The sequence below is a fragment of the Muscardinus avellanarius genome (genome assembly GCF_963383645.1).
Source record: "Muscardinus avellanarius genome assembly, chromosome: 13".
NCBI classification, from domain to species: Eukaryota; Metazoa; Chordata; class Mammalia; order Rodentia; family Gliridae; genus Muscardinus; species Muscardinus avellanarius.
This window is the reverse complement of record NC_137799.1, coordinates 57799481-57824689: the sequence shown is the minus strand read 5'-3', so window position 1 is coordinate 57824689 and position 25209 is coordinate 57799481. Positions and strand designations below refer to the sequence as shown.

General features: G+C 34.6%; 1 protein-coding gene across 4 annotated transcripts in view; it reads left to right on the top strand.

The window, feature by feature from the left end:
- Nucleotides 1-13975, top strand: part of CCDC171 (coiled-coil domain containing 171) — a gene marked incomplete at both ends in the record, with an annotated part of 323708 nt that extends 309733 nt beyond the window's left edge. For all 4 annotated transcript variants that reach the window (XM_080709193.1, XM_080709192.1, XM_080709191.1 and 1 more), the window contains one exon: nt 13748-13975. In XM_080709193.1, the coding sequence (XP_080565319.1) occupies nt 13748-13975 (228 nt within the window). The remainder of the gene's footprint in view (nt 1-13747) is intronic.
- Nucleotides 13976-25209: the final 11234 nt, after the last annotated feature.

The following is a 25209-nucleotide window of genomic DNA, read 5'->3' as shown; positions in this document are numbered from 1 at the left end:
AACAGATATATGAAAGAATGCCTGGCATCACTAATTATTGGGGAAATACAAATTAAAATTATGATGAGATATCATCTCATACCTATGAGAATGACTTTTATAAAAAAAGATAAAAGATAACAAGTGTTGGCAAGGATGTGAGAACAAGGGAAGCCGTGTACACTCACTGTTGGTGGGATTGCAAATTAGAACAGCCATTTTAGAAAATGTATGGAGGGTCTGCAGAATACTAAAAGAATGACCATGTAATTCAGCAATCCCATTTATGGGTATTTAACCACAAACCTTGAAATCAATATGTCAAAGACATGTTTGTCCCCCATGCTCATCGCAGTATTATTCACAGTTGTGAAGATGTGGAAAGAACCGTAAGTTCCCATGACCAATGAATGGATTAAAACGTGGTGGGTATACTCAGTGGAATACTACTTAGCCATAAGAGAACTAATTTCTATTATTTGTGACAACATGAAGGAACCTAGAGGACATTATGCTAAGTGGAATAAGCCAGGCACAGAAAGAATATGTATCACATGATCTCACTTATAGGTGGAATCTTTGAATTCATAGAAATAGAGAGTAGAATGAAGGTTATCAGAGGCTGGGGTGGAGAAAGGGGAAATGTTGGTCAATATTACCAAATTTTGGTTAGATAGTAGAAATATGAAATAACTTTTGATGATATACTGCATAGCAAAGTGATTATAATTATTAATAATCTATATTGTATATTTCAAAGTTGCTAAAAGTAGATTTTAAATGTTCTCACCACAAAATATGTATGTGATGTAATGGCTATGTTAATTAGCCTAATCTGCTTATTCTACAGTATATGTATTACTAAAGCATCACATCTTATCCCATAAATAAAAAGAATTGCTATTTCTCAATAAATAGAATAAATAAATAGAGCTAATTTAAGTTACAAAGTGTGTGTGTGTGTGAGTGTGTGTGTGTGTGTGTGTGTGTGTGTGTGTGTGTGTTTATACTTTCTCTATTATGCTTCCATGGAGAAATCTATCATATGGAATTGATAATGTTGGAAGTAGGTTCCTGAAATACAACCTATGTGTATGTTATTTTGGAATTTGTTGGTTTTACATTGTTCTCACAGTTCTTCTAAAGGACATTTTCCCTAGATATGAGTTTGGGTTGAGATTCCTAAAGGCCTGGTTCTATCAGAATAACATTCCTGCATATTATGTAAAGGAAATGTCATTTCCAGCTAGGTTATTTGTTTGGGAACATTCTCTCCACTGCTTGTTGTGATTTGAAAGCATTTCATAGATATGACCCCTACATAACATGATTTGTGTTACATCTAAAGTGCCCTTCTTTTGCTGATAAGTAGACTACATTCATTTAACTGAAGATAGGCAGTCCCTCCAGAAAGGCCCAACAAAAGGCCTGGTTGAAGGGTCTATAAGCCTGAGGAATATACAGCTTACACTGAGGATGGCCAGCCGAGAAATAAAGACTATCTGTACCACCCCTAAAGAACTGCTAGGGAGTCTAGGTGTGATATAATGGAATAATGAGAGAACATGCTCTAAAACAGCAGAGGAAGGGAGTGGCATGAAAAAGTGTTTTTGTAGTTGTAACATGTGAATCTATTGCTAAGTTTGTTAAGGTGTATGCTTGAAAGATACATACAATATTAGAAAGGGGCTAGGGAAGGGAGATCTGATGGTGGTAACTATTCAAATCACCCTTTGTTCATACATGAAGTTATTTGTACTGATGTAAAGACAAGCTACGGGGAGGAGGTGGGAACTGAAGGGAAACACAAACCAGGTGCTGTGGGCAGGTGGGTCTTTGTCACTCTGAAACTCATTGTGATGTATAGTTACAGTGCACCAATACAAATAAATAAAGTAAACATACACATTTTAAAAAAAGAAAGTCATTTCTTTCAAACACCTTTACTTTATAGATGGTTCTTCCCTTCACCCACCTTTCTTTATCAGAGAGCATGGTCAATAATTCCACTTAGAAAAATAAAATATGTACTATTAAAGGTTCTAAGTTTATGACTTCCAGAGTATTGCTAAATTTTTTTCAATAGAATTTTAAAAGGTTTGTAACTTTAAGAGGAAATTCTTCAGTAATGAAAAAGTGGTCAGAAAACTTTTGCCTAATTGTTCCCAGAGAGAGTGTGACATGTGTACATTTTGACCACAGAAGTTGTAACTTGGCAGCTGGAAGTGGTATTTGGAGTAAAATGAAGGCACACAAGTTGTAAGTGGCCACTCTACACAAGGCGTTACGTTTGTGCAGAGTGGAGCTACAGGCTACCCAGTATAGCTATTTATGTCTCCATTTATTCCATGTCAGATTGTGAATGTGAGTTAGATCATTGAAAATGTCGAAAGAGAATGTTCTCTGCTAAAGCAAAATCCTTTTAAAACTTACAGAACACTTGTTTAAATACTTACCATCTTAGACCCTTAACCAATTACACTTTCAATTTAACCACACATTTAAGTTATAACTATAATAAAATACATACATAATTCAGTATGTATAAAATATATATAGTTTCATCATATATAAAATTAGTTTTCAATGAAAAATTTTTGCTTATAAACATAAAGTATGCTTATTGTAGAAAATTTGGAAAACACAGGAGAATAGAGGAAAAGAATTCCAACAATTCCTGGTACCTCAAAACAAATATCCCGTGTAATATTGTATACTACTTTTTTACTTACATTGTTTACAACAAAGTACAGCCTGTGGGTTAAATACAACTCTATTCTGTCTTTGTATGGCCTATGAGCTCACACTGTTTTCTACACTTTAAATTTATGGTGAAAACACCAAAAAAAGAATATTATTTCTTGATACATGAAAATTATATGAAAATCTAATTTGTGTCTATAAGTAAACTTTTGTTGGAACACAGCTATGATAATTCCTTTTCATGTTGTCTGTGGTTGATTTTATACTACAATAGCAGGACTTAGTAGTTATAACAGAGAATATATAGCCTACAGTACATAAAATACTTATTACTTGGCCCTTTACAAAAAAAATTGCTGACCCTTTGTCAAGCCTAAGCATTTGTCCATGTTATACAAAAATGTGTAGCCATAAATTTTAGCTTCATTATATCTTATCAAGTTTTTGAGATTATTTACCTATACATGTGGTTAAACATAGGATTATTTACAATTTTTGTCTGCTATTGTTATAATGAACCTAACCATAAATGGAATTGTTGGATCAAATGACATTAACCCTTTAAGACAATTGTCCAATTATAGTCCAAATGGCTCTATCATTTTATATAATTGCTAGCAATTTATAAATGCCTGTTTCACAATGCTTTCACTAACACTAGTTTTTAAATTTTATTTCAAATTATTTTATTATTTTTGATGCTACTACAAATAGAATTACGCTATTTTTAAAGTTCAGTTTTCATTTGGAATGAATATCTCATTTACTTCTCAGTTTTGACTGCTAGCGGGGGACACTGTTTTCCCCCATGTATTTGTTAATTGACTATATTTCCACTTTTGTAAATTATAAGTTCATAATCTTCTCTCACAATTCAAATAATTTTAGAGGAAAAAAAAGTTGGAAGAAAAATTTAAACTTTTAAAGATTTTTTTTATAACCCATAACCTAATTTAGTCCCCTTTTCAATGATAGTTTTCTCATGATTACTTCTTCAGAAAAAAAAGGGCTATGTATCCATTAGTGTGTGTTTATGCTTATTTTAAAAATATATAAATATCTTTGCTAAAACTAGTAAATGCCTTTAACTTAGATGGTTTTTGAAGCCTATACATTTGGTATTGTTTGGCCCTTAAGCTTTTACATCTCTTAGCATGGAGGACGAAGAAAGCTGTACACTGTTGCTTGAAAGTCTGTACATTCAGGCCAGATTTGTATTTGCACTGTCAGTATTGCAGTGTATTAACATTGGAAAATGTTAATAGACTATTGGATTTTTAAATTTCTTTTTTGATTCAGCTTATACCTGGCTGAAAAACCTCAATTTATGTTCATGACAGTGGGGATTTTTTAAAAATGTCTACATTCTTTCTAAAACTGTTGGAAGACTTCTTGGCTGTCCTTTTAAGTGTCTCGTATGTATTTACCATTCATTGGAACTGAGTTTTAATTTTTGAGGAGAATTTGGGACTATTCTGTTTGAAAAATTAGGAGCTTACTGTAATGTCACAGGAAACCTTTATAAAGTGGATCTGGGATAGAAAATTTTACATACACTTTACAGCAGCTGGAAAAGAGAGTGTTGTGATTTGATTCAAATAAAACTGAATTTGTTGTCCTCCTTAAAAAAATAAATATCCACATTACTGTATACTATAGATAACTAGAGAGACATTATATGTAAAGATGATCCCGCAGTTTCATGGTTTTACTTATGATTCTTCTCGTTCTACAAAATGATATGTGAAAATAATATGCATTTAGTAGACATTGTACTTCCGGTTTTGAAGTTTGATCTTTCCCTGGGCTAGCCATGCACCTTGTGATATTCTCTTGTGATGTTGGGTGGCAGCAGTGGGCCACATCTTCCAGTTAGCCATATGATACTAAGGGTAAGCAACTGGTACTATACAGTGTACCGTGTTGTTAAGGTATGATGCTCAGTAAGTGTATTAAATACATTTTTAAGTTTTTAAATACTTATTTATTTACTTATTTTGGTGCCAGGGATTGAATCCAGGGGTTTTCTATCTCTGAGGTATACTCCCAACCCTATTTTATATTTTATTTTGAAACAGGGTTTCACTAAGTTGTGGAGGTCCTCACTAAGTACCTAAGGTTGGTTGAACCTGTGATCCTCTTGTCTCAGACTCCCAAGCACTTGGGATTGCAGGCATGTGCCACCATGCCTGGCTAAATACATTTTTTACTTACAGTATTTTCAGTTATTATAGGTATATTGGTATGCAGGTGTATCTACACACATACTTGTTTTAACTTGTTTTCACTTAACCATATTTCTATGACAGTGTTTATGTATTTATCTCAGTTTAAAAAACGTATTATATGGCAGTGTCATAGAGATCATAGTTTTATTTTTAAAATGTTTTTCTAAAGCTGGGCGTGGTGGCACACATTTGTAATCCCCGTGATTGGGAGGCTGAGACAGGAGGATCGCTCAGGTTCGAAGCCAGCCTCAGCTACTTAGTGAGGCACTCAGCAACATAGTGAGACCCTGTTTCCAAATAAAATGGAAAATAGGTATGTGAGTATAGCCTGGAGGTAGAAAGCCCCTGGGTTCCACCCCCGGTACCACCAAAAAAAAAAAAAAAAAAAAAAAAGAAAAGAAAAAAGAAAAGAAAAAAATGTTTTTCTACTTAAAAAATGCTTCAGTACACACAACTTTATCTCACCATGGTAAATTTTTGTGAGTATAGCCATAGAAGAAATGGCTAGTAGTAGAACTGGTAAATACATTCAAAATTCAGTCTTTCAGAAAGTGTGTACCAGCTGCCATCCCTATGTATATAGTGTGAGTCTTGCATTTCTCCCCTCTTCTCATTAGTGGGTTTCATCAAACATCTACATTTTTCCTATCTGATAAGTGAAAAGTAACCTTTCATTGACATGTTTTGTGTTGCATTTTTTAATTATTATTGAAGTTGATCACTGCTTCATATTTTTATTTGTTATTGTACTTCTCCTACCCCAACCGAACAGGCAATTTGTACCTGAGGCAGATGTTGCAAGGGTTTTCTCATGTGCATTTTTTATTTTTTTCTTAGTAATAAGTCCTCTGAATATTACCTGGGATGCTGTGGTGGGAGGAATGCTATATTTCCCAGACTTCTTTGAAGCTAAGTTAGTCCTATGACCTAAGTTCTAGTCAATGAAATGTAAGCAAAAGTGTTAAATTTTAGGAAGTATCTTTAAATGGAAGCAGTGCCTCTTTCTTTGCTCTGGCCTCTTCTTCTGGCTAAAATGCAGACTAATAGCTGGCACTTGAGTAGCCATTTTAAGCTGTGAGATGGAAGTGTATACTGAGTTGTGGAGGCCAAGATAGAAGTGGCTTGGATTCCTGTTACTTCATATGGCCTTGTCAGGGAAGAATTAACTTCTACCTTGTTTAAGTCAGTCAGTGTATTTTAGGTTTTCAGTTGCAATTATACTCAGTCATAACAAATATACTGCTTAGTCTATTTCTAATTAGGTTCTTATTTAAGTGATTCCCAGGCAACTTTAAGAAAGTCACCCTGTGGTTAGTATGTGTGTTGTACATTGTAAAAAGCAGTTTACCATTTCCATGTTCAATGGCATTTTTCTATATATCACAATCATGTGCTTATTAATTCAATTTTTGTATTTTTTATATATTTGAGTATATAGGCATATTTACATTTCAAATTCCCTGAGTTGTTTGAGAGCATATATTTCTAAGACATAGGGGAAGAATGCCTCCTTTGCATTTTTCTGTCCATTTCTGGCACTCTCTATCATCAGGTGTGTCAGGATTGGCAGGACAGGAGCAGCCTGGGAGCACAGGGGTGTGAAGGAAACTAGGAAAGAAAGAACAAAAGCCGTCAGGGAAAATTCTTCAACTCTTTTTCCAACCTCAATCACGTCAGGACACTTAACTATCCAAGAGAAGAAAATGGGAATTGTTATCTTGTCAGGTACGAGTTATCTTTAAAGTAATTTAAAATTAAAGTTTAAATGTTCTCGTGTAATTTAAAACCTCAGTGCTGAATTTTACCTCTGAATATAACAACATATAACCAACCTCCTTTGGTGAAAGGGCTAGAACTGTTATTTTATGTAAATGCCATGCATTTTACTTATTTATTTTAGTGCCCTGATTATTAAAATGTCAAACTATATATGAGTTATAAAATATAAACCTTTATTTTTAGCTTCTATTACAATCCATGTGCTTTTATTTTCCAGTCATAGAGATTCACTGAAGCCCTACTGTGTTGGTGAAAGAGCTCCCTATATAAAATAAGTCTAAGGTTGCATCTTCTTTGGGTAGCATGAGAAGACAGTGTTCAAGTGCTTGAGTAGGAGAATCAGATCTAGATTCACATTTCTTTCTATCACTACCAAGCTGTACATTTTGGGGTATTTTTGTGTGTGTGTATGTGATACTGGGGATTGAACCCAGTAGGGTTCTACCTCTGAGTTATATCCCCAACCCTTTTTATTTTGAAGCAGGGTCTCTGTAAGTCACTGAGGGTTTTGCTAAGTTGCTGGGGCTGGCCTTGAATCTGTGATCCTTCTATCTCAGCTTCCTAAGTACTGGGATTATAGGTATGCACCACTATGCTTGGCTCTGGAGCAATTTATTCCACTCTTCTAAGACCTAGTTTCTTTAACTGTAAGATGATGGTAATAGCAATACTTTCTTCTTGAGTTGTGAGAATTCATACAGGGCCCCTAAAGCTAATCCTAGAACAATAAACATATATGCTTAATACATATGATCTAGAATGATAAAATTCAAATTTTTTATAACTTTAGAAGAATAGAAAGAAGTGGAGTTATCATATACTATGTATTTTGTATATATTATTTCATTTAATATTTATAACAACCTTTGTTCCATCAAAGATTAGAGAGTCATACAGGTTAAGTAACTTGTTAAGGATCACATAGTTAATAAATGGCAGAATAAAATATGGAACCTGTAAACTTTATAAATTTATACCCATTCTATTTTTCTATGATATTTCTACATGAGAAATAATTTGTATATATGTGTATGATAACCAAATGGCAATATAAGACCAAACCATGAAGAAATAATGTGAATGCTTTGTCCAGTCATTCATTAATTAGGAATCTTACTTAGTTTTAGATATTCTGGTAAGTGCTAGGAACACAGAGTCACAATTTTATCATAATAGGTGTTTGTAGTTCTATAAAACATAAAGGTGTACAAACAAGTAAAAATAGATAAATAAATGCTAATGGAGGAATGTAAAAGTCTGAAGATGTTGCATTTACCTATAGCTGGAAAAGAGTGGGAAGAGGTTCTTGAAAGTTCTTACCAAGAATAAAACCTTGACCCAAGTTTGAAAGGTAGAAAATTCATCCAACAAAGGGCAGACGAGGATAGACAGGAGGTTGGCGTGACCTGTGGGGTACTGTACTTAGGGTCTTACTGGATTGCACAGTATCAGCAAAGGAAACGTGGATGAGGCCGGACAGGGAAGCAAACAGCTGCAGAATCACATGGCAGAGGCTACGGGCAGCATGAAGAAGCAAAACCAGTAATCCAGTCAGTCTTCTTCAGCAACCACGCTGCAGAGGCCAGATTCAGACCCCATAGAGTGACTCAAAAGCTGCTCTCTGTCTGAGGGGAAAATTGTTGTGATATGAATTAAGTTTGTTGTTATTTCTTCTACTTCTGTGAGTTTCCTTGTTAATTTCTTGGTACACAGGGTTTGTGGGTGCTTCCTATCTATAGAGATCCTTTTAAATTCTCCATCAACTCACAGTTCTCCCTGTGGTTTAATGGCAATGAGCTAAAGAGCCAAACTAGGCTGTAACTAATGTTTAGTGACTTAGCTGTTGCACTCAACCTAAAACCAGTCAGTCGTGTACAGGGCTTAAAACTTCAACATGGAGGTCAGAGTAATGCATTAAACATTGCCACAGGTTTGAAATTAGAATTGGTAACTACAAGAAGTAAATATTTAATGATGGGACAGCAGATATCTGTGTGAGTACATACATATGAATACATACATGAAGTACATATATGTGTGTTTTTAAGGTGAACGTATATGTGTATATGTATCAGGTATAAAATCAAGCATTCCATAAGAGAAACTCTGTCTGTATAAAATGCAGTGACCTATGATACCAGCATGTCAGAACCAAAATGGACAGGTGAAATTTAGTTAACAAATTTGAAATACAGTATTTAGAAGACATGAAGTATTGAGACTCTACTGGTAAGAACACATTAAGAAGTAAAGTAGAAATGGTAGAGAAGCCTCATTGTAATGCCCTCTTGTGGGTGCTTTGATGCATTGATTTCTTCATCAGTTTATGTACAGCTGTTGAACCCCACCTAAAACCAATCAGTAGTGTGCAGGCCTTTAAAACATCAACACGGAGGCCAAAGTAATGAAAAGTATATTACAGAATTTAATTGAATGAAACCACATCATCTAAACTGTGGCTAATCTTTTTGTCTACTTTCTTGTTTTAAGAATTGAGTGCAATATGTATTTCTTCTCCTAAGAAAGGCCTCTGTATAGCTCCCCAAATCTTAGACATTGGCTGGGTATGATGGCACATGCTTGCAATCCTAATATTTGGGAAGCTGAGATAGGAGGATTGCAGGTTCAAGACCAGCCTCAGCAATTTACTGAGACCCTCAGCAACCTACTAAGACCCTATTTCAAACAATAAAAACATTTAAAAGGGGATGGAGGTGTAGCTTGAAGGTAGAATGCCTATGGGTTCAATCTTCAGTACCAAACACACACACGCACGCGCGCGCACACACACACACACACACACACACACACACACACACACACACACACATCCCTACCTTAGATCTATGTGGGGAACTCTGATTTCTAGGTCACTGTTACCCATAGAAGTCAGTAGTTAATATTGTATCATATCATACATGGAGTTATACTGGAACTGTAGAACTTCAGGGCTAGACAAAGTCCAGGCAAGAAAAGTGAAACATGGGTGGACTGATTGAGCTGCCCCCAATGGCCCCATTAGATTATAATGGAAGTGGGTGCAAACACCATAGTCGGGGAACCTCCAATCTAGAATTCTTTCCACAGCACTATGTGCTTTGCAGAATCTCATGCAGTGCTGCTTAGCCTTACTAAATCTCACTTCCTCCCACTTCCTCAAAGACGTAACTTGGTCATAAATGCGATGCGGGAGACAAGCGGCTCAGCATCGTTGTTTCAGAAGCCTCGGTTTGCAAAGTGGCTTTGATTTATAGATAATTTATTGAGTTGTAATATTATTATTAGACTAATGCTTTATTTTTTGTTGTTTGGAAAACATTCTTGGAAGTGAAGATATTAAAACCTTGAAAAATGGCTATTGGATGTGTCCAATTAGTATATTCCATAAGATTTTTTAAATGGAGAAATTTAGCAGACACATTTTGTATTGTGAATATGTATTTAGCTGATGGATTATAACAGTTTAAACAGAATCATTTACAGCTTATTGAGTAAATAAAAGTGCTTCCATAAAGATTCACATGACACCTAGCTCTTATTTCAGGTAACTAATTTCTTTTTGAAAAATTGTCTAAATTTAGATTTATATAAGAGACTACCAGAACACCTTGGCAGTTTAAAAAGTAGTTTAAATGACCGTGGGCTTTACAGATTTAAAATGTAAGATTAGGTGGTGGATATTCACTCTTTTAAATGGTCTCTGACGAAAAGTTATTTAACTGTCTTTTACGCCCTTGGTTATATTTAAACAGTGTTATGATGTATTTCTGGGTATTATTTGTAACAAGAAAATAGTTAACATTTACTTGTTATTGTAACGTAACACTTTTAAATCAAAATCTCACCAGAATTTTTGCTATTTTCTTTTTAAGCTAAGTGACTTAAAATCAGATTTTTTTTTATCCCATTTCATGGAAAAAGAATTATTACATATCAGTACAGCAGACAATCCTAGTAGCAAAAGCAGTCATTTGTCATAACTTTTACAAAAGTAAGCCTGTTTGCTTGTTAGAGGATATAACTTTGGGTTTAAAGTCTGTAAGGAACTCCCCTTTTAAGGTGTTTAGATTGTTTTCCATGTTTAAAACATAATTTTAGAAGATAATGTATAAGACTGACCTAAAGCACTAGAAAAATATTTAGCATCCTATTTCAAGGTTATTTAGTAAAAAATGTTATCTTACATGAAAGGGTGCTTTCACATATAGTAAAAAAGCTGGTTTATTAAAAAAAAGTAGGCCGAGAAAAGACAGATGAGGGGTCCTCTTGTAGAGTGCCAAAATCTGTACAATGTTAAAGAGAAGTGAGCAGTTTGTAGAGACTTTCCCTAAAGGACTGCCCTCTTGATTTTGTAATGTGTTAGGTTGATGGACTCAAAAGAACAAAAAGAGAAACTTCAAGCATAGTAGGCAGGTTTGAGGAAATGGTGTTTTTCTGTAAGAAAGACAAAATAGGAGTGCTGGTCATCTTGGCACAGTGACTGTACTCTAGTCAAAAACATCAAGAGAATACCTTGGAGGATACCTGGTCTTCCTTGGTCTGATTCTGTATACCCTTCTCTTTCCCACCTGGTTTTCTTAGACCAGACCTTGAAGTATAAAGACGTAAAAACATCCTCAAAAAAACTAAAAATAGATTTGCCATATGAACCAGCCAACCCACTTCAGAGTGTTTACCCAGAAGATTTGAAGTCACTGTGTCAAAGAGATGTCTGCATGCCCGGCTCGCTGCAGCACTGAGCTCCATAGCCGAGCTATGGAGTTAGCCTGCGTGCTCATCAGTGAATGAACGGACAATAAATAAAACAGAATATATGCATATTGGAAAACTATTTGGCCTTTAAAAAAGAAGAAATTCTGTTATTTGTAACAGGAGAAGAGTATGCTAAGTGGAATAAATCCAAAAAAGGACAGATACCACATGTCCTTATTTAATGTGGGCTCTAAAACAGTCAAGCCCCTAAAAGGCTTCGGGATGGAGTGGGGAGGGAGACTGAAGAGGTAAAAATCAAAGGGTACAAAGATAAGATTATTTGTCTTAAAAATATATTGTACATTGTGATAAATATAGCTAGCAATTAAGTACTGTACATTTTAATATTGAAAATGAAGTAAATTTCAAATGTTCTCATCACAAAAATGTCAACTATTTGAGGTGATAGGTTACTTGGCTTTATTTATCCCACATTGTAGTAAAAATAGTATCACTCATACATCCCATAAATATATACAATTATAATTTAACAACATACAAAAAGGACATAAAAACAAACTTTTGAAGTTGCCTGACTATATTCTTTATCACAGTGAAGAATATTACTGCTATAACTAAGTTTTATGAAGACCATCGGGCCCCACCACCTCATGCTTTCCTAGCATGTCTGTCCCTTACTCACAGGCCTAGCAGAATGAAAAGTTGGGAGATGGGATCATAGTGTATACAGCAGCAAAGCCAATTAGATTGTGATGCTGTCATTTCACACACACACACACACACACACACACACACACACACACACACACCCCTGGAAAAAATCAGGAAAGTTAAGTCAGTAAAAATATAGGAGCATATATCACCAATTCCTCATAGAATGGGATGCCTCTGTTCAGTTCTGGACTGACATGCTCAGGCCCAGCCTTAAGACTGTGTAAATGAAACCTCATCAGTGCTGCTAATCAGGGTCAATACATGATTTTGGAAATTCTTTTCCTTCCATGGGGTTAAAATAAATCCTTGCCTTCATAGAGTTATCCAAGTGGCCATTTTAGGTGTTTTTTAACTTCCAGCATGAAAAGAGATGATTTCCGCCAGCTATAGGCTTGCAGTGGAGTATCAAGAAATCAAAAGGAAAGAGATCAAAGAAAATTGCTGAACTAGGTGTTAGATGCAGACATTGATTTTTCTCCAGTTGCAGTTTTAAAAAAATCTACAAAAATGGTAACGCATACAACAGTTGAATTCCTAATGCTTTCCTAAAGTCAGTGATAGCTTCTTCCTTGTCTCCACATGTAGAAACAGTTTTGTATAACATGACATAATAGAGCAGACCCTTATGCTTTACATTCTTTTGTCATCAGAACTGTAGGAGGGTCTACCAAAAAGGTGATTTTTTAAAAGTCTACAATATAGAATATGTTTTTAGTAGAGATACTTAGGACTGGACCTATTATCTCAGCAGCATTTATTTGATAGGAATCTAGAAAATTTTGACATAAAAATGATCACTGTTTTTTAAATGTCATAAAATAGTACCTGCTTTACTGTATGACATCATTCACAATAAATATTAACTACTAATTACCAATATTACTTAAGGTTTAAATGCCCAGCTTTATTGAAATGTTAATTTCATTTTCAAGTACCATGTAAGTATATGGCATATCTTAAGTAAGATTCTGGATACCAGCAATGTTTAAGAATATATGGTGAATTGTTCTTATGTTGCAATAATTTAATTTGATATATGATTTCCAAATACTTAAACCAGTCTTTATCAAAAGAGGGTAGTGGTACTATTATTAAAGGTAAAGGCAAAAAATTTCTTTTCACTAGAATTTTATATATTCATATATTATTTTCTAGAAGTCACTGGAATTTACTTCTTTGTCCTATGTCTTTCAATTAAATTAAGTTTCCTTTATAATTTTAAAATACATAATTACCCATAGTTCATTTTCTAAGCAGCCTAATCTTCCATATTATATAGAGCACATATTACAATTAAATAAATACTCAAATCATTGGTTTCTGTAAACAATTAATTGAACCTGAGGAGAAAATGTCTGATTGTATTGACTCTTTCATACAATGACTTTATAGTTTTATGCAGTCTTGGTGTTTCTGCTGTTGCCCTTAAAAGCTTATGACATAGGGCGAGTAGATTCAGTCACACTTGGAAAGTAGTTTAATATTTACATATTGTCATATAGGTTATTTAAATGGCATTTTCCATCCCATTTTATGTTATAACAATTATTAGTCTACTTCCTTGTTTATAGTTTTAGGTTCTTCTTAAGGGTTTTCAACTCAATGATTACTTTTTCTCTTGTATGTCACAGACAGGATCACGAGACCATTCAAATCTCTCCATTCCTTCAAGAGCTGCTCTTCCTGCGGACACAGTTGGTGTTGGGGATTTTTTGCCATTGCAAGCTGAACTTGATACAACTTATACTTTCTTAAAGGAGACATTTCTAAACACAGCACCCCATGCTCTGACCTCATCTCACTCCTCTCCAGGGGCTATGTCTGCTAATGCCAAAAGACCAACCCAGATTGGATTATGACTTTATGAAATAAAAATGGAAGAAGAATTAATAGTACAATTAAAATTGTTTTGAAGGGGGATTTTCTTACCAGTTGAATTTTGTTTCAGGATGAGTGGGGGTGGGTTTTTTAACTGTGCGATAGCTTGATGTGTGCAGGTATCTGTCTCCTTGAATAACGAAATAACCCACTTTTTTCTGTCTTAAGTTTTATTTATTATCACAGTTGCTCATTTTTATGTAACATATTTTTAAATGTTAAAGAATGACACATTTTGGGTAATTTCCCTCGGACTTAAAAAAATCAATAAGCCATTTTAGTCTCTATCTATCAAAGTTGTTTCATACTTGTCTATTTTAAAGCAGGACTGCAATACTTTAATAGGATTGAGAGAGCTATTTGAAATGTATGCCAATGATTCCTGTCATTTCATGGCAGCCCTGCCATGGTTCACTGAGCCCCTCTTCTCTCTTGTCAGCTCAACTGAAGACAAGCATTTAGTTGCAAACTTTAAGCAGGTTGTGCAAAACAGAAATGATGTGACTGCTTCTCCTCCTGCACAATAATGTCACTCCTGGTCAATGTGAGAAGGTCAGGTTGCTCCTTGTAAAGCTACATGATACCACTTGCCCACTTGAACAAGTTAAGTTAACTGCTGAATCTGGTCCCTGCAGGCATTGAAAACTCATCCTTTTATCAAGTCTACATTTGATAAGGAGGTAGAGCGATTGTACTGGGAGGGTTTCTGTGGTATGTTTAGGTACTTTATAAGGACAGTTCTCACACCAGTATAGCAGGTGATATATTTAGTTTAAGCTAAAAAACTTCAAGGTAATGGCTGTTCTGACCTTCAAAATAGACTCCTTTTTTTGTTTTTGTTGTTGGTAGGACCCAAGAGTGACGCCCATCTTTGATGCTGACAGAATTTAAAACAAGGCCATTGCCCTGCATTTTCTGCCTTGTAGCACACAAAAGTAAAATTGTATGTCAGGCCGAGATGTCGGGGAGCTGACAAGATGCCCCAGTGACATTTCAGCTAGAAAGAGCAAGTGTCTTGCAACCAAGTGGTCAAATATCAAATAATAGGTCAAGCAGGAAGGAGCTGAGTTCTAACCACAAAGAGGTTTCTGGTAACTTACTTGACAAGCTTTTGGGCGCTTTGTGGCTTGACAAAGTGATGTTCTGTTGGGTATCGCTAGACAGACTGTTCTTTATCGCCTTCAGAAGATCAGACATTGACATTGATTAAACTCTTTAACCCTTAAAGGTTAAATCCTTGCAGTTTGCATCATGGTAAGTGAAGAACAAAAGAATATTTGTAATATGTATTTGTTTTTGTATTAATCATTTAACTCCCCAGTGATATTATCTTCTGATGTGAACTGTAGTTTTTGACAAAGAATTTTGATACAAAATCTATATTTTACATTATTCTTCATTATGGAGTTTTTCATTATGGACACTTTAGAAAACAACAGTATGCATTATGGAATCTATATTGTGTTTACAGTGACATTTGATTTAACCATAGCCAATTTCTGATAATTTTTTATTGACTTTGATGAATAAAATTTGTATATTATTTATGATAGTAGCCAAATTTACCCAAGTGATTTATGCTGTCTGAGGTAATGCAGCACTATTACTGTCAAATGATATAACTCAATACTGCTTATAATACTGAGCCAGTATAATTAGCTTTGTGTAAAATTTAAGGAACATTTTATGTTGAGTAAAATTATATTCTTAACCAATATGAAATTCTATTTTCAAATTAATTGTAACACAGAATATGCTATTATTATTATATAAATCATAGAGTAATTTCAGGAAATTTCAAAATGTGTTCTTCCCATCTGTAAAAGATTAGGATATTCTGCATGTGGAAATTGGTATATAGCTTTTTAGTTTATATGATATCAGCAAACTTCCAATTCACACACCTAAGTAAAACAGTTATGCTGTGCAACTTATACGTCTGTGTCTGCAAGTATGTGTTGAATCTATTTCCAGATACCACTAAGTTATGAGGAATAGGCACCTTTGTAAAATGTGCTTTGGACAGGCTTTGGTTTTCTTATCTTAATTTTATAATCCACTAATGGGATTCTCCAAAAATAAATGTGCACACCTCTCCATTTGTTTTTGAATTACATAACATAACATGGGTATCTGATCTTACAGGTAGATTTTGTATAGCAAATTTGTTTTTGTTTTGAACTATAAATTCAAAAAGATTATTAAATCAAATCGGAGCATGTCACATTTATAAGCAACTCAGTGCTAAAGGCCATAGAAACTGAAGGACGAGTCTCCTGAGTGATCATTAGTATTCACTACCAAATATAGTAATATTTATACCATATGCTTTTTTCCCAGAAGTCAGACCCAGCGGGAGGAGAAGATTTAATGACATATCCTATGGAGATCTGAGAAACTCTAGACTGCGTCTGAGTGCCTTAGTGACCAATTGATGCATATTTGAGATCCGTGTTGCATTGGCAAGGACAGTTGCTCTATCAGCTTCTTTACCTCTTTAAGAATGATAGATTCAGGAGAATGACTTCAAACGTTTTTGTAGGAGAAAGGAAGTTTTACTTTACATCTCGGTATGTGGATGTTCTTACTAATCCTCTGTGATCTAGAAAAATACCTATATCACCCATCAAAGAGTCTTAGAGTTATTGTTCTGATGCCTCAGTCATATTTATTAAGGGTTTGCCATTTTTAAAATAAATGTTTTTGAATGACATAACATAAATGCAAAGAGGTTTAGAAAATTGCGAGAATTGCCAAGTCAATGATAATTTAAAAGGTAAACACCCTTTTACATAATAGAATAATGACTTTTATTTTTTCAAATGCCCAACACCATATTGTATGCTTATGTCACATTCATAATATGTGCTATTATTGAATGCTTAATTAAATCATCATTGTTTTTGTATTATTTTATTTACCAGTTATATCTGACTTCATTCTACAGACCATACTGAACAATGGCAAAATCGATCCTATTTTACTGTGCATGTTTTATAGATAAGTTTTCTAATATAGAAGTTGGAAGGTAATATTTCTTGAGCAACTCTTATGTTCTAACCATTATAGCAAAATTCTAATGTTCTCACAACAAACATCTGGAATAGGGGTTTGTATTACCATTTTATTCATAAATAACTGAGGAACTAACATGTTAAGCAATTTACTACCTAAGGACACATAACATAGTAATTAAGCCTAGAACTGTAACTCCAAAGCCCAAATTATTTCCACTTTGTCAACCCTGCTTTCTAGAAAAAATAGGCACTTATTATTGGTGCATTATAATCATACATCATAATGAAGTTCAGAATGAGACATACATACATACACAGAGCACTTGGTGACCCCTCCCCAGCTTCCATCCCACTCCCTCCTCCTCCTTGTGTAGGACATTGTGATTGGCTTTAATACATTTGTGTATATACATCATGTCACTGAAGTATTTTCCTCTTCAAGTCTTCCTCCCCCACTCCTGCCTTCCTTCCTTCACTCCACTGAGTTTTCTCTTCCTTTGTCTAGAGTTCCTCCTGTGTTCTCTTTTCTCCCTAACTTTCACATATGAGAGAAGACATCTGACATCTGACCTTTCTTTCTTTCTTTCTTTCTTTCTTTCTTTCTTTCTTTCTTTCTTTCTTTCTCTTTCTTTCTTTCTTTCTTTCTTGGAGGGGGGGTCTGGGGATGTAACCCAGGGGCATTCGACCTCTAAGCTACACCCCCTGACCTATATTTTGTTCTTTATTTTGAGACAGGGTCTCACTAAGTTGGGGCGGGCCTCACTAAGTAGCTGAGGCTGTCCACGAACCGCGATCCTCCAGTCTCAGCCTCCCGAATGCAGGGATTACAAGTGTGTGCCACCATGCCCAGCCTGACCTTTCACTTTTTCTGACTTAGCATAATATTCTTTACTTCCATCTACTTTCCTGCAAATGCCATAATTTTATTATTTATAATAATTATTATAATTTATTATTATTCTTTATTGCTCAGTAGAATTTTTGTGTGTATATTCCACAATTTTGTAATAAATTCATCTGTTTATGGACACCTGGGCTGGTTCCATAGTTTGGCAATGATGACTTATGCTGCTATAAACATAGATATGCATATGTTACTATAGTAACATCTGGTTTCAAATCTTATTGGTAGATACCTAGGAATGGTTCACTCTCATTCTCATGAGGAGCCTCCACAGTGATTTCCAAAGTGGTTGTACTAATTTGCAATCCTACCGACAGTGTACCAGAGTTCCTACTTCTCCACATCCTTGCCAGTATTTATTATTGTTGTGTTTTTATTATTGTTTTTGTTTTTAATAATTGCCATTCTAATTGGGGCTAGGTGAAATCTCAGAGTAGTTTTGATTAGCATCTCTCTGATTGCAAATGTTGTTGAACATTTTTTCATGTATTTATTGGCCATTTGTATTTCTTCTTTTGTGAAGTTTTGTGAAGTGTCTCGTTCACTTGCCTATTTTTTAATTGGGTTGTTTTGTTGGCAGTAAGTTTCTTGAGTTTAAAAACAATAGACACTTTTTAAAGTAGAGAAGAGTACTAAAAAGGAATTGTCTTGAGTTAGTAATAATTTTGAGAAGTATGTTTTGGTTTGAAATCCAGATTTCTCATCCACTGATTAGACACAACACATGCTAATGGTATATATGGAACTAGTAACTGAAAGAATAGTAAAGGTTCTACATATAATTGAAAGGAACTATCACTATCACTATATATGTTGCCCAATATCTCTAGTTTGTCCCAAGAGATAGCATAGATAGTGTCAGAAACAGACCTTCTTGAAAGATTCAGAGGGCTATTCAGCCTGACCAAGTTATTACTTCTATTACAGTGGGAAATAATGACATGTGATTGGTATTGCTGATCAAGAAAGAATTTCCTATATAACTCCTAGGATAAAGATTTTTAAAAATATCTCTCTGGACTGTAAATGTACTTCAGGTGGTAGTGGTTGGGGACGTTTTCCTGGATTGCCTGGGGTGGCCAAAATATGAAAAGAGAGGGAAACAAAGAAGGGTTTGACTATAGGGAGGAGAAGGTGATGGGGTGGGCAGGTAGATACTTTGAAGATGGAGAAAGGGGCCAAGCCCATTAAATACAGATAGCTGTTAGAGGCTGAAAAAGAAAAGGAAATGGATTCTTATCTCAGATGCCCCAGAATTTAAAGAGGACAAGTTTTTGTTAAGTCACAAGCTTATGAAAATTTGTTGTAGAAGCCATAAGAAACTAGTACAATCAGTAAATCTTTATTGTGTTTTTAAAAAAGATCAATACATTGTTTAATAATGTTAGCAAACAAAAATGCTCCTACTTTAAAAAATCTAGGTCAGTTAATTTCATAACTTGAATTTCCAGATTTGCTTTTAGGTTTCATTTTACCTTCCTGGCTTCTCAATAAAAAAAAAAAATAGTGACCGTGTATTTTGGGCCAGCATGTAGTCATACTCTATCACCATCATTTTTGATAATTCTTTAGTTAGCCTGCAATTTTAATATGCGTTTTAATTTCTACATCTTTAAAAATATATCATGCCGGCCAGGTGTGATGGCACATGCTTGTAATGTATTCAACTTCTTTTGTTTTGTAACAATATCTATAGGAACATTTTTCTTGATGGTATAAAAATTAAAAGGTTTTACTAAGTACTTTCTTAAATTTCTCTACTTTAAATGATTGTTTTTATTTGATTCTATTTTGTTGGCATGTTTTTAAGGCTTTCTTCCAGAAGAAATTCAATCTTAAAAGAATTTATATTAATCATAGCTTAAAATAAGGATTTGGAATTTAAAAATTGTATCTTAAGCGTGCCAGAGCATGTTCCTTCACTATTTGCCAACCAGCTAGACATATCCCTGGTCATTTACCCATGTATTTCATCACAACCAAAGTGAAGCAATCTTGGTAATCACCCTTAACAATGAAATCTAAAAATTTTGATTGTATAATATTTTAATCTATTCGTCTGATTTAGTGAAATCATATGGCATAGTTTTATGAGAGAAATGAGAGCAATTGGTAACTATAATGACTGTGTCCAGTATCATCAATCCTAAAATACTGAAGAGCTAAATCTGGAATGTTAAATGCTTCAAACATAATAACGATAGCAACAGCAAAGGCAAGCCTCTGGCTCTGTATGGAACACATACAGTCCTCTGGGTTAAGTGGCACATAAATATGTAAATTTACATATTGATAGAAGAGCTCTATCTTTTCTCTTGAACCTTAGAAATTTTATTATAAGACTTTTTTCTGTCTATAGAATGTGTTGATTGGCATACCTAGATGTCATATGTGCTGTGAGTTCATACTATGGGTATTTGCTTTTTTTTTTTTAGTCATCCCCGATGTAATATTTCTTAGTTGTTTTAAACAGATCTGACTCTAAATGTCTCCCAAATGGTATCTTGTGTACAAATTACAGTTACATTGACATCATAATAGGGGAAATGTGTTCTTCATCTCTGCAGTGCTCATACCTAATTGATATTGCATACTATAAGTTGTAAAAGCTCTGGATATGGTGTGGGAAGAAGATAAAACAGAATTTTCACTTCCCTCTAAATCATTATGTGTGTAGATGTGGTAGATGCTTAGGCATACATTTTCAAAGCACCGACCTTAATGTTAATCATGCAGCAGAATCCCCACATAGGCTTTGAAAACTACTGGGTTCATATTACCTGAAGACAGTCTTTTTGTGATTTAATTGAGTCATGCTTCATTGTCTTTTATTACGTTAATGCCAGTGAAATGCTGATTGTTGACAGAGTCCTCCTAGTGAAGGGCCCCAGAAATGTCGTGCTTCTTTAGGAAACTATGTAAAATAAAGCCTTATTTAGGGCTGAAGAAGACTCATCTGACAGGTTAGGGGTATCAGATATTCATAAATATTTACTAATAACAAGACTATAAGGTGAGCTATCTGTATTCAATAGAGCTTTCCTGTTTTGGGTGTCAATATAAGGGAGAAGTCTTAAATGCAATCCTGAGTGAATGGAATCATATATGATTCCTAGTGAAAAGAACCAAAAAAGAAATAAATACAGGGCAAAGGATAGGACATTTCACTTTTGCTCTTTTTTTCTCAAACAATAAGCAAAATATAGCCTACTTTTTCTAAGCTCACTTCTGATCTTAAAGGAAAAGGCTTCCACAGTAATTGCACATGGAAAGCTCTGGAACATGGATATTCCTTGCTAATTATTTAGGACTAGATGATGTTTAAAGGTAAGAGTTCATCCTAGTGACCTTGAAATATGGTTGACAAGTGAAGTCACCGCAAATCTTGTATGGTTACAAAAGCATCACTTGTGAATATGCTTCAGGTTTCCTCTGGGCTGAGGAGAACTATCCATTCTAAATACATGCCCTGAAAATAGTACTGAGAGGTTTCTGTGAAGCAGAGTGCATATTCACAGTTAGCCTTTTGACAATGAATGGTGACGGTGTTCTCACCAAAATGCGTGTGGATCCTGGAAGGCAGTACCCACATCACAGTGTGTGATTGGTGTACAACAGGTAGGGTTATGCGGAATAGTGCTGGCACCTGGATGCATGATCCACTCCAAACTCATTAAATAATCTGTAGGGCTCTTTACTTTCTTTAATCTGTGGGGAAACAGAATCCCTGTCTCCTTAAGAGATACTCCTGAGCTTTCGTGAATATCAAGTTAATTGGTGTAGAAACTCTGTGCCACTTTATCTGTAAAGTCTTTGTAACTGACAGTCACCCATTGACTGGATTTATCTACTATGTGGCAATCAAAATAGTTTAATTGCCCTCTTGATTGGGTTATTTTTAAAGAAAAAAATGTATGTACTGTATAATGTATATTTCATAATTAAATATTTCATTTAAAGAACAGTATTTATTGAAAAAGTTCTGTTCACAGAAAAATGAGCTTTAATCTACAACAAATGCCAGGTAGTAGAGCAGAAAGCTCTACTTTCTTAGTTTTCTATTGATAGAAGGTATATATATATATATATATATATATATATATATACTTTTATATCTGGCTTTTTTCATTGAGCATGATGTTTATTCACACTATAAATATTATTCAAGCTGGATGTGGCGGTGCACAGTTGTAATCCCAGCATTTGGGAGGCTGAGACTGGAGGATTGTGGTTCACAGACAGCCTCAGCTCCTTAGTGAGGCCCTTTGCAACTCAGTGAGACCCTGTTTCAAAAAATAGAAAGACTAAAAAAAAAAAAAAATTGGGCTGGGGGTGTAGTTCGGAGGTAGAACTACACCTCTAAACTAGATGGAACCCAGGGGTATTCTACCTCCGAGCTACACCCCTATCCTATCTTTTATTCTCTATTTTTGAAACAGGATCTCACTGAGTTGCAAAGGGCCTCATAAATAGCCAAGGCTGTCTATGAACCACGATCCTCCTGTCTCTGCCTCCCAAATGCTGCAATTACAAGCGTGCACCACCACACCCAGCTGTCCTTTCACTTATTTACTTACATCCTTTGAAGCACAAAACTTTTTAATTTTTTTTTTTTTTTTGTGGTACTGGCGGTGGAACCCAGGGGCTTTTCTACCTCCAGGATACACTCCCAGACCTATTTTATATTTTATTTGGAAACAGGGTCTCACTAAGTAGCTGAGGCTGGCTTCGAACCTGTGCGATCCTCCTGTCTCAGCCTCCCAAGCACGGGGATTATAAGTGTGCACCACCATGCCTGGCAGCTTTTTAAGTTTTTTAAGTAAACCTTAACCTTTTTTTTCTTTTGTCATTTACTAATGTGTTATTTTAAGAAAACATTTTTTAACCTGAGATCACAAATATTTACTCTTTGGTTTCCTTCTATAGTTTTAGCTCTTACATTAAGACCAATGATCCATTTAGTTATTTTTGTATATAGTGTGAAGTAGAGCTCTAATTTTATTCCTTTTTATGTGATATCCAGTTGACTCAATGCTCTTTATTAAAAGACTGCTTTTTCCATATTGAGTTATCTTGCTACTGCTTTCAAAACTCAACTGACTTAAGTGTAAGGCTTTGTTCTGGTCTCTGTTTTCTTGATCTACATGCCAACTTTTAGTACACAGTTTCAGTTACTTTAAGTTTCAAGTAACTTTTGAAATTGAGTAGTATGAGTCCTTTAACCTTTTTAAAAATGTTTTCTTCTCAAGAGTATTTTGGCTATTGTGTATTATTTGCATTTCCATATAAATTTTAGAATCAGCTTGTCAATTTCTGCAAAAAAACCCTGAGATTTTGGTAAAGATTATTTTGAATTGGTATATCAATTTGGAATTATCATTTTGACAGTATTTTGTGTTTCAAGTCATGAACATGGGTTATCTTTCCATTTATTTAGATCTTTAATTTCTTTCAGTGATGTTTTATACTTTTCAGTGTGCAAATCTTACAACTTATTTATTCCTAAGAATTGTATTATTTGTGTTGCTAATGTGAATGTAATTGTTTTTTAAATTTTATTTTGGGGCTGTTCATTGCTAGTGTATAGAAATAGAATTGGTTTCTGTGTATTGCTCATTTCTCACATCTTTCTGACATATTTAAAAATTTTAAGTGTCTGTGTGTGTGTGTACATGCATGTGTGTTTGTATTCCTTTGAATTTTTCCTCATACAAGAGGTATAATTTGAAAATAGAAGTCATTTTATTTATTATTTCAAAGCTGACTACACTTTTTCTTATTCATGCTGAATTGCCTTGCCTATAACCTTCAGTACAATGTCAAGTAGTAGTGGTTAGAATTGGGACGTACTTTTTTATTTGTTTCTGATCTTAGGAGAAAGCATAAAGTCTTATATCAATAAATATGATGTTAGCAATGGGGTTTTAATAGAATTTATTTGTGAGGTTTACCATGTGCTTCTATTTGCAGATGTAATATTTTATCATGGAAAGGTATTTACTTTTTTCAAATGTTTTTTCTGCATCATTTGAGATGATCATGTAGTTTTGTTCTTTATTAATATGTATTGCATTGAGTTTTTTCTTCACTCATTAAACTAATCTTACATCCCTCAGACAAATCCTACTTGATTGTGGTGTGGTGTATAGTTTTTTCTTTTTTTAAATGTTTCTGGGTTCAGTTTGCTAGGATTTGTTGAAGATTTTGTATCTCCATTAATAAGGAGTATTGGCTTAAGGTTTCCTTTCTTGTGATGTATTATCTAGTATTAGGATAATACTGGGCTCATAGATTGAATTGGAAAATTCTCCCTCCTCCTATATTTTTGGAAGGGTTTGGGAAGGATTGATATTGTATACACTTAGTAGAATCCACTAGTGAAAGTCATCTGGGCCTGAGCTTTTTTTCCTGTGAATGTTTTGATTATTAAAGATTTTTTTAAATTGTAGCAAAATACATATAGTATAAAATTTACCATTTTAATAGTTTTGATTAAGTCAATCTATTAAATTTGGTGGTGGTATTTAGCAAAAGTATAATGAAGACTTGAGAACAAGTGAAGGGAATTAAGGAATTTTGTGATAGAAAATAAAAATTTTAAAGTTGGAAATACATATAAAGACTCGTAAAACTCATAGGCAAAGCCCTTCCACAAAGTGACCCTCTTTGTTCTACTAGCCTATGTTTCGTAGGCCCCTTCCCTCTTCACATGGGCGTATTTCACAATATATCTCCTTAGTCAGAGTCCATGTGCTCACATTTTAAGTATTAAAAGGAGCGGGGAGGGGATCTCAGCTTTCTTAATGACTTCTTTCCTAGCTAGTTTAGTGGCAGACAACCACACACATAATAGAAACTTAGACATAATTATGCAGAGCAGCTAATGTTCTCTGCAAATATTCAACTTCAAATTAGGTTGTGAGCTTGTCTTTGTAGAACCGAAAGGTTTACTGAAAACCCTATTTGTGGTTTTATGGATTATTATGTTTATTCCCAAAACATAATAATCAGTTCCCAAAAGTGAATTCAAGCAACAACTGAACTTCTAAAATTACCTGTTATTTTCTAGATTTCCAGAGCCGATTCTCAAAGTTCTTGAGCATCCTCTAACCCTAAAAGTCTCACCAGCACACGGCTCAGAGAGTGAGTTCAGCAGTAGCCTCCCTCTCAGTACTCTCAGCATCCAAAATCAGTCCCTGAGACAGCGGCCGACATGTAAGGTCTCTCAGCTCCCCCACACCTAGGCTTTTCAATCTGATTTTTTCTCAATGGAGACCTTCCAAAACGTTTTTTT